This window comes from Danio rerio, chromosome 8 (assembly GCF_052040795.2).
Source record: "Danio rerio strain M-AB ecotype USA chromosome 8, GRCz13ab, whole genome shotgun sequence".
Classification (NCBI taxonomy): Eukaryota; Metazoa; Chordata; class Actinopteri; order Cypriniformes; family Danionidae; genus Danio; species Danio rerio.
In genome coordinates, this window is record NC_141028.1 from 28,095,894 (window position 1) to 28,110,844 (window position 14,951).

At 37.4% G+C, this 14,951-nt stretch overlaps 1 protein-coding gene across 1 annotated transcript; it reads left to right on the forward strand.

The window, feature by feature from the left end:
- Window positions 1–126: 126 nt before the first annotated feature.
- On the forward strand, window positions 127–14,394 carry dalrd3 (DALR anticodon binding domain containing 3). Its single transcript, NM_001123326.1, has 13 exons — window positions 127–483; window positions 7,877–8,181; window positions 8,252–8,562; window positions 9,735–9,793; window positions 9,881–9,982; window positions 11,230–11,294; window positions 11,411–11,469; window positions 11,599–11,681; window positions 11,756–11,882; window positions 11,971–12,029; window positions 12,213–12,329; window positions 12,456–12,524; window positions 13,509–14,394. The coding sequence occupies exons 1-13, from the start codon at window positions 283–285 to the stop codon at window positions 13,626–13,628; spliced, it is 1,677 nt and encodes a 558-aa protein (NP_001116798.1). The 5' UTR covers window positions 127–282; the 3' UTR covers window positions 13,629–14,394.
- The last annotated feature ends 557 nt before the right edge of the window (window positions 14,395–14,951 follow it).

Consider the following 14,951-nt stretch of genomic DNA (forward strand, 5'->3'; position numbering starts at 1 on the left):
CAAAAAAAGCACTTTTACTTTCTGTTCTGTCACTGAAAGACCTTCATGGTTTGCCACACCCAAAATGGCGCCTTTCAGAAGGTCGGAAGCAAATACTAGTGTTACATAATTTTCAGTCCTCTTCTGACCGGTGACGTTCCTTAACGTTCCGGTCCCCAATGCATACATCTGTTTTGATCGGTGATCAATCGGAGCACAGCACCGCAGTGCTTCAACTGTGAAGCCCAGTAACAGTCTTCGAATTCAGGCACTAACAACAATGCCAGCATATTGAGTGCTATCATGGAGGAATCCGCGCCGTTTAGCATCGTGTCCACCGTAAAAGCGCTGAGCGGCGCGCTACGCGGAGATGCTGGACATGAAGCGGACATCAGCCGCGAGCGAGAGAAGCTCTGGTTCAAGGAGAGCAGCGCCAAAAACCTGAGAAACCGAGACTTCTTGGCCCCCAACACGGTTCTGACGACGCTGTATGCCGGTGGAGAGGTCAGTGTGAAATGTGTGCTTATGTGTGCTGTTTTTATTCTCGGTGTTCAGAGCTCTGTCTGGCCTGCACCAGTGACAGATGCGCTCTCGAGCTTCTCCGCATGGGGATTTTACGCATGGTTTGAGGCGCCGTGTTGGACACTTCAGGCTTCTGCTTGGGCTTGTGGATGGAGTCAGTGACACAGAACTGTCAGGAAATCAGCATTCAGTGTTAAACCCGAGCTCTGCACAGACACGCAGGGCGCCAGCTAGACTGTTGACATTGGTCGCATCGACCAAACATTTGAACCCTGCGGCAGAAATGATTAACTCCTCACTGCCCGAGAGATCTGGGTCAAAATGTGCTATTTACACCGACATGCTTTAGGAGAAACACGGTGTCGTTTTACAGTCTGTTTCTATCACCGAATCAAAATAATATAAATAAATGAGGTAAAGATGGTTTTATATTCACACATTGGTTTAGTGACAACTTGTGTCATGCTCTTTATATTGTTTACCATGGTACTTTGAATATTCGGCCTGAAATCACATGCAAGTATGACATCAAAACAACATTAGCACTGTTTATTTGATTGTAAACAATGCTGTACTTTGACAGTCATCGGCTTCTAATTTGATTTCACTTGCAAATAATACTTTTCTGAAATTATGTTATTAGGGAGAAAGTGTGTGAATATAAAACAAATTTTACTTCAATATTTAATTGGGGTAAAGTTGATTTTATATTCACAGATTCTTGATATTTATAATTTCAGAAAAGTATTCTTTGCAAACTCTAAATACTGAAATCATATTAGCAGCCGATGACTGTCAAAGTACAGCATTGTTCACCATCAAATAAATAGTGCTAATGTTGTTTTGAAGTCATACTTGCATTCGATTTCTGACTGTTCATTTAAAAGTACCATGGTAAACAATATAGGGACCGTGTCACAAGCTGTGACTGAACGAATGTGTGAATATAAAACCAACTTTACTTCAGTAACAATATAACGTTATTTTTAGTCTTACTGATGTTTTTTTTAACATCTCATCTGAAATTTCCCTCTGAATTTCTATAAAATCAAAATTGTGTGCTAAAATATCAGATTAGCTGCACTACACTCTCAATTCTGACTTAATCTAAATAATTACTGTGTTATTAAATATTTAAATTGTGCAGTGTAAATTATGCACTGGATTTTCTTTTGACGTTATGCATTTTGAGGTGCAGTTTCATCTTGCACATCTGAATTGTATTTCAGCACCTCTAGAGGAAAAAATGAGTGACATTTCAAACAAAGCTTTTTCCAGTATATAAATGTACCAACTAAAATGAGGATGATAATAATGATTTATCTGATTAATATATATATATAGTATATATAATGATTAGTAATGATTTACCCATTTTGTCTATATCTGATAAAAAGTCCAGCAGAAATCATTTTTGCACTGATGTGGAAGTTGCAAATGCTTCAGTACATCCATACAATTGATAATGTACAATTCTCTGCTGTTTCAATTGGTATCAATTGTATCAATTGGTTATGTCACGTTGATTAAAATGTATTTTAATCCGTCTCTGAAATGGTTGAACAGGTTCTCATATTATTTTTTTGTCATTATTCATTTTTCTAAAAAACGTTATTAGAAATTTTTTCTTAATCTGTCCTGAATTGGTCAGTTGCTCCCAGATGAATCTCGACTTTCTCTAACAAAGGTGTATATCAAAGGAGATTGCCTTATGTTCACATTTCTATTTTTTTGTTTTGTGCTATGCAGTGCTGTCTTTTCCTTTCTGTATCAAAATGACATGGTCTGTCAACAAATTACTGCACAAATAGTAATAACGTAAATGTGTTCTTGCAATCTCTTGCAATCAAACTCCCACATACACTAAGATGTAATCTACAACTTACAATAAAAATTGTATAAACAAATTTAAATTGTCAACAAAATAGTAGCCATAGTTTACACCAGAACATCCCTCCAGAGTACACTGTTATACTGACAACATGACTAATTAATCTGACTGTCTTATTCCTACAAAGCGGCACAATGACTTGTCATTTTGACAGCACTGACATGTTCACGGACACAGATAAAAATTTTGAGAGTCGAACTAAAGATTTTGAGCAAGAGACTTGTGGATAATCCATGCTGTTTTGCTATTTGTATGAGTTGTTTTGAGAAATGCACTTACTGCTTTGCAAATTTCAACAATTTTCTGATAAATGTACCAAAGCGACAAAGAAAAAAATAACATTCCCATAACTAAAATTCAAATTTTTATACAATCACTGTTTGGCGTTATTTACAATTTTACTTTTAAAAAAAGTATCAATTATAAACTGTTTGTTTTATAATGGAGGTCAAAGGTGCCTCTAACAAAACCGATCGCCTAGCATAGTTTTAAAAAAGTGTTTACAATTTTGTAGCAAAAGTGCGAACATGGCATCACTGAAGTATTATTATTATTTTTATCATGGACCTTTTTACATTTCCAGATCCTCAGTAGCGGAAGACGTCATAGTTGGGTAAACTTAGAGGGCAGTGAATGGAAGAATACAACAAATAATTTTTTTACAATCCTATTTGCTGAAATAATAAAAGGAAAAACTCTCTGATGGTGTTATCAAATAATGACGGCAGTCAAAGGAGAGAATAACGTCAAATTTACTCTCAGCCCCATAGAAAGCTGCATTACAAACACCTTGCATAAACGGCAGTTCGTTTTTTTGCAATTTGACACAAAGATGATATACTACATACATGAATGCATAAAAATATTCATGCAATTTTTACAAATCTAAATATGAAAAACTTTATCATGAACGTTAAACACATCATAACAGTCTTGTGAAAAAGGTCTGCTATTATTATTATTTATTATTAATCCTGGAACACAATTTCAACAAAATAATCAGATTTGATAGACATTATAGTCAATAGTCAAGTTAGGTTTACAACAGGAATTAGGGTTGTTGCTAGATCGGATATGGTTTGGCCTGACGTTAACAAGAATTATTTGTATTATTTATTAAATTTCCCTTTAATTGTATTTTATTAACGCCTACACCCACCCCAACCCTAAACTCAACCGTCACAGTAACGTAAAAACAGTTGTTGTACCGAGTATTATTTATGCTATCTATTAAATTACCCAATAAAGTGTATTTTGTAATGCCTACCCCCACCCCCACCCCAACCCTAAACCCAACCATCACAGTACTGTTAAAATATTAATTCTTATTATATAGTGTCATAAAAAAAATACTCATACATTGATGTGCATATCTCACTTCCAGCCGGCCGCGTACAATCTAGACTTTACCAAGAATTAGGTCTTCTTAATTCAAAAAGAACTTTTGATCATTTTCGTATTTAAAGCTCACTGTTTTAATTTACTATGACTGATAGAAGATGAAATTTTGCTATTTTCCTGGTCTGGGTTTCTCCATAACGATGTATCATAGCTTTTAAGAGCATTCTGCAAGTGCAAGGTTGCAACACCATGTACATTTCCCAAAAAGGCATGTAACAATGGTGCAAGAACACTGTCTACATGCTTTTTAGTCGCTGTCCACTTCAAAAGTGCTGAAACATAACCTTATATGGAGTCGTGACCTGAAAGTTTAACACTAATCGCCATCTCTTGTGGACTAGAATTCAATAAAAAGCACATACATGCAGACTGGGACATAAAACGGCTGGATAAAACTTAAGGGTAACCCTTCCGTGGTGTTGGGGATGTTTTCATACACTCTGGTTGTTCTCCCTATTTGGGAAGAGGTACCATTGGTCATTTTTCCTTTTGATCATCAGTTGCAGTGCAAAAAAGCTTAGTTTCTGGCTTTTGTAGTTATATGGAGTATTGTGTGTGTGTGTGTGTGTGCGTAGGTGCGTGTGTGCGTGAGAGAGACCTTTGCATACTTGAATTGATATGTCTGAGAAAATCATAAAAAGCACCTCTGAACATAGTAAACATAGTAAGTGTATTTGTGCACCCACATTATAATTTGCTGTTTTACTCCATAGAGCTCCATATTCAAGCCAAAAACTCTGTGCCAACTGATGTGCCAGTTTTACTTCTTCCCAACAGTGAAAACTACCAACAATCAAGAAGGCATGATTATATGGAGTCGCAGCTTTGCATTAAAAAATGTTGTTATAGTAGAACTCAACAGTGCCATGAATATAACAAAAGGGGAGTCCATTTGAACAATATTTATCAATATGGTTATCAATAAAAATAACCAATAAATGGATGGGTTTCATGCACGTCCATGCAAGTCATTGACAGATTTTTATCGGCCTCATCCGGAACAGTGACGAGTCTGCATACAGACAGGAGGTGGAGCGGCTGGCTTTATGGTTGCAGACACAATAACCTGGAGCTGAACACGCTCAAAACAGTGGAGATGATAGTGGACTTTAGGAGAACCCCCCCTGCAGTTCCCCCACTCGCTATCATGAACAGCACTGTGGCTGCAATGGAGTCATTCAGGTTCCTGGGCACCACCATCTCTCAGGATCTGAAGTGGAACATTCACAGACTCTACTGTGAAGAAAGCCCAGCAGAGACAGTACTTCCTTCGTCAGCTGAGGAAGTTCAACCTGCCACAGGAGCTGCTCATACAGTTCTACTCGGCTGTCATCCAATCTATCCTCTGCACTTCAATCACCGTCTGGTTCAGCTCATCTGCCAAAACCGACCTCCGTAGACTACAGCAAATAGTCCGGACTGCTGAACAAATCACTGGCCCTACCCTTCCTACATTCAATAACTGTACTCTTCCAGAGTGAGTAAAAGGGCTTGCAAAATCACTCTGGATGCCTCGCACCCAGCACACTACCTGTTTGAACTATTACCATCTGGTCGGCGCTTCAGAGCACCAAGCACAAAAACAGCCAGACACAGGAAAACTTTCTTTCCTCAGGCCATCTACCTTATGAACAGTTAAATATTCCCCAACTGTGCAATAAATATGTGCAATACTTTCTTATATGTACTTGTACACAGCACCTTATATCAAAATAAAATGCAATACTTTCTCCATTCGTATTTGTACACAGCACCTTATAACCTTTATATTAATAACAAATCTGTACATACAATTCAACATCTAGATTTCTTGACTAACTGCATCTCTGTTTAATGTTTATCGTCTTTTCTTTCATATTTATTTTGTGTTGTCACTTGTCACTTTATGTACACTGGAAGCTTCTGTAGCCAAAACAAGTTCCTTGTGTGTGTGTGTGAAGCACACTTGGCAATAAAACGGATTCTGATTCTACCTTGAGGTTGCTTGAGTGTTGTTTATATGATATTCATAGAGAGTGAATGAGTTCATGTGCTACTGAAAGTAAACATTGCTCAGGGAAAACACTAATTAAAAATGGAATCAGTACATAAAATGCCTAATTACAAAGATGATCAAGAAAAAGTGTGTTCTCTGTCCTTGCAGCTATTTATCTGAATCTGTGTAGGTCCACAGAACGGAGAATAGAACTGACCTCTGCAGGAGCTGAGAGAGGATTTTGTAAGCTCTGCTGATGCTCGTATTGGCTGTCGCTCAAGAAAGTCACCCATCATTCGCATAACGTTGAGCGATTCTCAATTTTGTTGCATCGCTCAAATTGCCCACATCCGGTCGCCACAATCGCTGTTGCTTGCGTAGCCAGATTTTGGTGGAAGTTGCTCACTGTCTATTGAAATAAACGCCCCCTTGTTACTTTATCGATGCGTGTACCTCTTAGTGTGATTGGGGCATCACTCTGAGCCTGGTTAGAACCTGGATGGGAGACTACATGAGAAAACTAGGTTGACGTTTGAAGTGGTGTTAATCAGACCAGCAGAGGGTGCTCAACATGGAGTCCTAACACCCTCGTATAGTAAAGAGAACACTATAAACTTTCATATGAGACGAGAGGTCCCGACTCTCTGTGGTCGTAAAAAAATACCATGGCACTTCTCACAAAGAATACTGAGTAACCTCAGGGTACAAATTTTCTTCATGGTTTAAAAAAAAAAAAAGAGAAAGATGCTAATGCTCTGATCCAATTCAATGATTTATGCTAAGCTAAGCTAAAAGTGCTCCTGTCAGACCTGGGGCCTCATGTACGAAGACTTGCGTGGAAATCTTACTAAAACATTGCGTACGCACAAAGCTGTAAATGTGCGTACGCAGAAAAAATTCAGATGTATGAAACACTGCGTACGCCGAATCCCACGCATATTCTTTTGTACATCCGAATGAACGTGAAACTGAGCGCAACATGCACGAGCGCAAAACCCCTCCCTGCCTCCTCCCCCGTATGAATATGCTAATGACTCTACTTTGGCAAAACCCAACGAAAAAGCAATGGCAAAAGCCAGCAAAAAGAGAAACTTTGAACAGAATGTGAATTGGAGGTGCTGCTTTCGGAGGTAGACCAGAGAGAAACTGTGTTATTTATTATATTATTTAAAATAGAGAAAGGAGAGTTTAGCTGATGCGGTTAACACAGTTGGGTCTGAACATCGCACTGTGTGGATTAAAAAAATTAATTGTGCGATGTCAAGGTGTTAATTGTTGTAGACCATTAACTGTCTTAGTGGCGCAGCTCGTAAAACACGTCAACATGTTTTGACACGTTCGAGCATGAACTCGGTTCGAATCCAGCGTCTGATGATCTCATCCTTCTTTTTTTCCCCCCGCTACATATCAGATTCACATATTCACTATTTATCACGAGGAAGACAAGAAGGATTCATTAATAAGTCTGTGCATCATATTTTATCTGCACATTTATTGAATGGAAATGTTTCTGATTCACGCATGCAAATTCATCTTCAGATGGTGCCTTTATAGCAATGTGCGTGCAGTAGATCGCTCCCATTACATTGGGAAAACAGGCGACCACTGCAAATTGCAGTTTAATGTTTGGCTGGTCAACTGTATGGTATGGAAACCTTATATACGTACTCGATGAACCTGTCTCATACAGCTGCCATTGCAAGCCTCAAAGACACTTTGTAAAGAGCAATTTAACACAACTGCCTCTAGGAGTCGCCAATGGAAATAAAACAGACATGCACAAAAAATGTGCGTACGCCAGCCATGAAGCTGGCGTAGAGCTGCACACATTACCACGTTCATTTCATCGTTAGTAAATCCAAACGTAAGCGATTCTCGCGAGAGACCCCTGGAGATCAGCTGAATGGATTCAAAAAGGATAAAACTCAATTGTTTATCTCTAGCAGACTTGAGCATGTGAATGTTCCTTTAAAAATGGCATCTGTGCATTGTTTTGTGCATCTTTCAAGTCTCTAAATCCTATTTTGAACAATGTTTAGTCTAATGAGAATGTTTTCACAGGGAGCAGTGAATGTGTGTGGTTTTCATGATTTTGTGTGTATGTACAGGTTCCCTCGGATGTTCTCAGTGCTGTTCGCGCTCTTAGGGGCAGTGGTGTACTGCCGATCGGAGCCACTGAGGTGACAACCGAAGGTCTGCGTGTGTGTGTGGATCGCTGTGCAGCGTTCAGAGGTGTTTTATGTGGAATAATGCCATACCTGAAACCTGCGGCTCAAAGACAGGGCTGTGTCCTCATCAACTGTCCGGCCCTCCACACCAAACAAAGCGTACCATCTCCAGATACTCTAGCTTTGGGCCAGCTACGCACCATTCTCATTGCTGACCACCTCGGGGCACAGCTCAGAAGACAAGGGTACGTGCTTTAACTTTTCAGGCCTTGACTGCACATTATAGACATAGTACTGAACCCTTTCTTTATTCAGGTACACGGTGTCCTTTTGTCCAGCCTTGCCTCAGGAGAGTGATATTGTCAACTTTCTGAAGACACTGGGCATTGATTGGCCAACAGTCCCTGTCAGCTGGACAAATGAGGACCGGGAAGAGAAGATGAAGAAAGCTTTAGAGAACTCAGCCTATAGAGACAGAGAGACGGAGAAGGGGAAGAGGAGAAGCAGAGGAGAAGAAATAGAGGGAGAAAAGAGAGGGCTAAAAGAGGATGTTAGGATTAACCTGAAACAAGTGGTACAGGATGAGAACCTGAACGGATATGATCCCAGTCTTGGAACTTGTACAGGTGAGTTGTGGTTTTTAAGTTTTGTTTATTAAATCTCATTAGAGAACATTTCCTAAGATTTAGTTTGTAGATTTGGGTTTATGGATGCAAGATTAATATTTTATATTTTATAAAACAAAAAATAAAACTTTGGGCTTTATAATATTTCCTAAATAGAAGCTTTCTTTTTTTAGGAGCTTTAAATAAACACTTTTTTTACAAAATAGGCTCATTTTTCAAGTCCCCTACAGTTAAACAGTTAAATTTTTCCGTTTTTGAATCCATTCATCAAGGAGCTTTGCTGCTGTATCATGGCTGCAGCAGGCGCAATGAAATTATCCAGCACATGAAATAGTCTTGGTAACTAGGTACGGCACTGTGTAATATCTTTGGTATGGCAGCAAAGTTTCTTGACTATTATGCTAGAATAAGAGTATAGTTCCTAGACATATTGACCTAGAAAATAGCAACTTAAAGTCTTCGTACAGAATTTAACTACAGATAGTCAAGCTTTAAATAGGAAAAAATTATCAAAACTATTTTTTTAGCAAGATGCTAATGGTCTAATCCAATACAATGACTTATGCTAAGCTAAGATAACAAACCTGGATGTCCCAGTGATGGATTGCAGCTGGAAGGGCATCCGCTGTGTAAAACATATGCTGGATAAGTTCGCTGTTCATTCCGCTGTGGCGACACTAGATTAATAAAGGGACTAACCCGAAAAGAAAATGAATGAATGAATGAAACCTGGATGTTGGCTAAAAAAAGGTAAAGCTCAACTGTTTAACTTGAGTTGTAAAATGATCCTATTTCCAAAAAAGTGGAGTGTTTCTATAAGATGTAAATTAATGTGCCGTAAAGTAAATTTATGATGGGTTAAAATACACCACTTTCAGAATTTACCTATTAATGCACAATATATTGGTGTGATACTGGTCATTGTATGATATTGAGCATTATTTTCATCATTAGACTGTACTAGATCTTTACTAACATTTTTACCTTTAGGCTAACTTTGTCATCATCTTAACACTTTAAGATTCAATAACAGTTTTATGTGCTCTTGAGCAAATCAGGTGGAATATAGTCATGTAGTTTTACATTTCTTAAATATTAAAATTGTAAATTGTATTTAAGAAAATGTAAAAATACTTCTAGAGTACTTATAGTAAAATGTTCTGTGTTTTCAGTGCAAAGAGAAGCTTTGTGTCACCTGGCCCAGCTGGACAGCGCTACAGCAGATTTCCCTGTGAGTCAAGCAGGCCATGTCTCTGCTTAAATTACAGTGCATTGCCATGCTTCAATTGGTCACTTGTAATGGATTTTTCTACTTTAGGCCTCCACTACAACAGCCCTGCATGTCACTTCCTGTCAAGATGAGTTTCGTCAGCAGCAAACAGCCATGCTGTGGAGAGCAGCGGGTGCAACGGCATTGCAGGTTTCACACCTTCAGCCCACTATCACACACATCTGTCTGTCTACAGTCTCTGCGCCAGCCAACTTACCAGTTGATTTCTGATCTAAATAACTATATATTCTGTCCTGTTAGAGTAAGATTTAGTGTGAGATAGTAAAGAAGTCTTTATCTGTCTGTCTGTCTGTCTGTCTGTCTGTCTGTCTGCCTGTCCATCTATCTATCTATCTATCTATCTATCTATCTATCTATCTATCTATCTATCTATCTATCTATCTATCTATCTATCTATCTATCTATCTATCTATCTATCTATCTATCTGTCTGTCTGTCTGTCTGTCTGTCTGTCTGTCTGTCTGTCTGTCTGTCTGTCTGTCTGTCTGTCTGTCTGTCTGTCTGTCTGTCTGTCTGTCTGTCTGTCTGTCTGTCTGTCTGTCTGCCTGTCCATCTATCTATCTATCTATCTATCTATCTATCTATCTATCTATCTATCTATCTATCTATCTATCTATCTATCTATCTATCTATCTATCTATCTGTCTGTCTGTCTGTCTGTCTGTCTGTCTGTCTGTCTGTCTGTCTGTCTGTCTGTCTGTCTGTCTGTCTGTCTGTCTCTGTCTCTGTCTAAACAAAAATGTCAATATCAAACATCTATTTATTCATCCATCCATTCATTTATCTACAGTATCCATCCATCCATCCATCCATCCATCTATCACTATCTATAGTATCTGACCATCCATCCATCCAAATATGTGTCTGTCTAGATCTATCTAGATTTCAGTTAAATTATGCTATGGTTAGCTACTTTTTAAGTAGCAGTAGTTAGAATTGTTTGCTCAATGAGATTGACCTAAAACCTGATAAAATACTTAATTATGTCATTCTGTTTAGCTTTTTGGAAGAGAAGGATAATTTTTAGAGAAGGAAGAATTTTTAGAGTGTGAATATTTAGGTGTTGTAGTCTACTGATGCCATCAAATTTAAAATAACAATAAATAATAACAAAATTACGTCATTTAATGCATTTCAAATCACATAAAGTACAGAATTTACTACTTTTATCTTTAACGCACATCACAAGCGTTAAAAAAATGTTCTGTAAATGATGAAATCTAAGTAGTATGGAAGTAGGCATTTGCATTTGCTCTAAAATGTGTAAATACACAGATTTCAAGCTGAAACAATACACAAATGGATATGACTACATTTTAGAAAAGCTCTGCTAAAAATGTATTAATAGACACAATTGTTCTTTCCCTCTGTCTTAGAGATTAGTCATCTGTGGTCCTGTTAAAACTCCCGGAGTTCAGATGAATGCAGCTCAGTATTTTCAGTAAGCAAAACTTTATCACAGCTCTTTCTACGTTTGTGTAAATAGTATAATTGTAATGAAACTGTTATCTGTAAGTCTAATGTAATAACTACAGTGTTACATCTTTGGCTATGCAGGTTAAGAAAAGCTCAGATGAAAGAAGCCTCTGAAATGAAGTACGGAGACCAAGTTGAAGGTTGGTTTGTGTCTGTATATCTCTGAAAAATATATGGACATGTTGTGATTTATTTATCTATATTGGTATTAGTATACATATAAAAATATTATATTAACTGTCAATTTGCTATTAATTTGCTATCTTTAGGTCAGACGTGGGATGACATCATTAGAGTAATGACGTCGGCCACAGTGAGATTTGAACTATTGTCCACGGTGCACACAAGTCCAGTGAGTGTGTTTTTACTAGCACATGTATTGAATATTCTGTGCTGCATCAGAGATGATTGACAGCTCTTTTTCAGGTGACCTTAGATGTGCAGCGGGACAGTGGGGTGTCCACAAAGGGCCCCAGGGGTGGAGTCTTTGTCATGTATAACTGCGCTCGGCTCCATACACTCTTCAGCAGCTACGAAAAAGGAGTGGAACAAGGTAAAACGCATACACTTTAGTCACTTATGATTTATATTCAGTATTTTTGTCAAGATGTTATATCTCAGTCTTTTTAAAAAATGTGTAGGTCTTTATCCTGAAATCCCAGGAGGCACAGAGCTGGACTTTTCTGCTCTAAAAGAGGAGGTAAAGCAATTTGAGACTAACAGGTTTTATTAAACATCCTGTTTATTTTGTACAGGCAAACTCAAAGATTAAAGTGGACCGGTTTCTTTTGCATTCTTAAGTGTTTTTTTTTGCTGCTTATAAATATTTTGTGTTTGTTTGTTTTGTTTATAAAGTAAGCTAATGTTGATATTTCATCATTAGGGGGAGTGGCTTCTTCTTTTTAATTACCTCATTCCATTCTCTGAAATTCTGGACCAATCAGCACAGACTCTGGAGCATGAAGGGGGTGGAGCCAGAGTTCAATTAAGAACTGAACAGGTGCCTTTTTTGGCTTATAAACAGGGTTTTTAGGGTGTATTTACTCTTATTATATTTAGTCTTCTGTTTGGTGTCATAGAATCTTAATACAGCTTCTCTTAACTGAATGTTTTGTTTGTTTGTCAGGTGTGCAGATTTCTGGTGTCTCTCAGTAAAGATTTTAGTTCCTACTACAACAGAGTTCACGTCCTTGGGGTAAGAAATTATGGGTCTGCATGATTCTTTGACAATCATTGAAGAAATTTTAGAGAGTATTATTTGTTTATAAACAAATTAGACAAAATATTATAACTTCCTGTTACAGTGTGATCATTTACAATAGTGAATCGCAGGATATGCAATGTTGAGACTGGATAATAATTCATCCTTTGCATGTGTTTTTGATGCCTGTGACTGTATAATGATTTTAAAAGCACTCTGCATAAGAAATTATACCCTTTTTGTTACCATTAATGATTAATTTTTGTTAATTATTTTTATTTTTATTATTCAATTACTGCATCTGGATACTGTTAAACTCAGAAGCGATAAAACACTGTTGATTTCAATTGCATCTTTTTCAATATTGTATTTATAGATTGTTTATTAGATTTTATGGAGATGCACTCCCACTGCACACTCATCCCAGTCAATCTATCATTATAAATTCGTTCCAAATCGAGATATTGATTCATCTGGTGAAATTGTTTTCAGTTGTCAGAAAACATAATGTATATCAGAACATCGCAATGTCAGTTTTTACCAATGTCTTGCAGCCCACTGCCCTAGTTCCTAGAACTATTGGCAGAAGTACCTGCATTTTGATGTCTTCACACCACAGGGATTAATAATGGAGACATCTTTGGCTCTTAATACACCTTTTGTGGGAACTAATTAGCTCCTACTTCAGAGCAGGATCTAATCACGCACGATAGAAACTCCAATGATTAACTTGCCCTGCTAGCTAGTTTATAACCACCTAGTGCAAAAGCCCTACTTGTTGTCTCATCATATTGTATTTGGCTCATCAGTTTATATGTATATTTCACAGCCTTTAAACACTGCCTATGGGTTAATATTTGTAGCATTTAATGAATGAAAGGATATGTATTCTGCATATTTGTGCAGGACATTGTACAATTTAAAGCCAATTAACATTCTCCTACTTCTCATTCTCTCTCCCTCTGTCTTTCTATCTAGGAGCCTCTGCCTCATCTTTTTAATCAGATGTTTTGTCGTTTATTATTGCTGAGAGCATTAAGAGAACTTTACCACAGCGCCCTGGACTCCCTGAACCTTCCTCCAATCCCACAACTATAGCATCATGCACTCAAGAAGCCACAAACTCTCTCCCTTAACAGCCAACACTCGCCCATTTTTCTTGATTATTACACCTTACTTATCCACCTTATACCTATTATTCCCTCACCATGCGGTCCAAATAGCCCAATAGTCTTTTTTCACTCACAAAAACACCGTTCTACCACTGAAATGCCCTACACAAGACCCCTCTAAATCTGTCGCTCCATCCTTTCAGCCAGTAAATTGTATGAGAAATCGCCCTTGCAAATGTCAACAAGTGAATATGAATTGCCCTTCACTACGTTCATAGATTCTGCCCTCCTGCATGATGTATTGTACGTAATAATCTTTAATCAGTGTAAGTGCCCAGCTCTGTTTGTTCCACTGCTGACAGTGTATCGCAGTTGTTCTCTCTCCGTTTGATAGATGCACACAATAAAAAATCTGTCACCGTCTCCGATTAGGAATCATGTCAACGTTTGGCATTCTGGAAATGTCATGATGTGGGATGCCACTTCTTTTAATATAAATTTAATTATGTCTGTACCAAATATGAAGGCTTAATTCTAGAGTTTGTCCTCACTTTTGATGTGTACAGATGTACATCTGAGATTTCTTGTGTGCCATACAGAATTCCAGTGCATTGGTGCTTTCAGTATTCAAAGCCCTGAGAGCAATGAACACATTTAGAGTGACTGTACGTTTTGTTAGTGGTGATCTCACTCGATGTATTCAAAAAAGGAGCAACCCTCTTCATAATTAAAAGAGCGTCTGCTTTAACCAATTGTTTGTTCAAGTGTGGACATAATTGACTCTCTGCATGTCTTTACATTTTTAAGCTTAATTGGGTAACATTAGTAGTGTTTTAATTAATGATTATGGTTTTAATTTAAACTTTTCATACTTTAATTATAATTCATTGGCTACTGATAAATATTATTTTTATTAATTATTTCATTATAATTATTTTATTAATTATTTTCAACAGAATTAATAGATATTATCAATACTGTAGAAATAATACATGCATAACCTTATTTAAATGGCTACTAAATAGAAATTATATTTATATCAATGTCAGAGGTTAACAGATAGCATTTGGATTATGCGACTGAAAAGTAAAACTTAATGTTAAACCATAAAATAAAAAAAGATTTGTTTTTAGATTATTATTATTAAGTAATATTATTAATAAAACTGCAGTAGTACTTGTGAGCGAAATAAAACGTTATAAAAACTTGAGTGTACACTTACTGGCCACTTTATTAGATACAACTGTCCAACTGCTTGTTGACACAAATATCTAATCGGCCAATCACTTGGCAGCAACTCAATGCATTT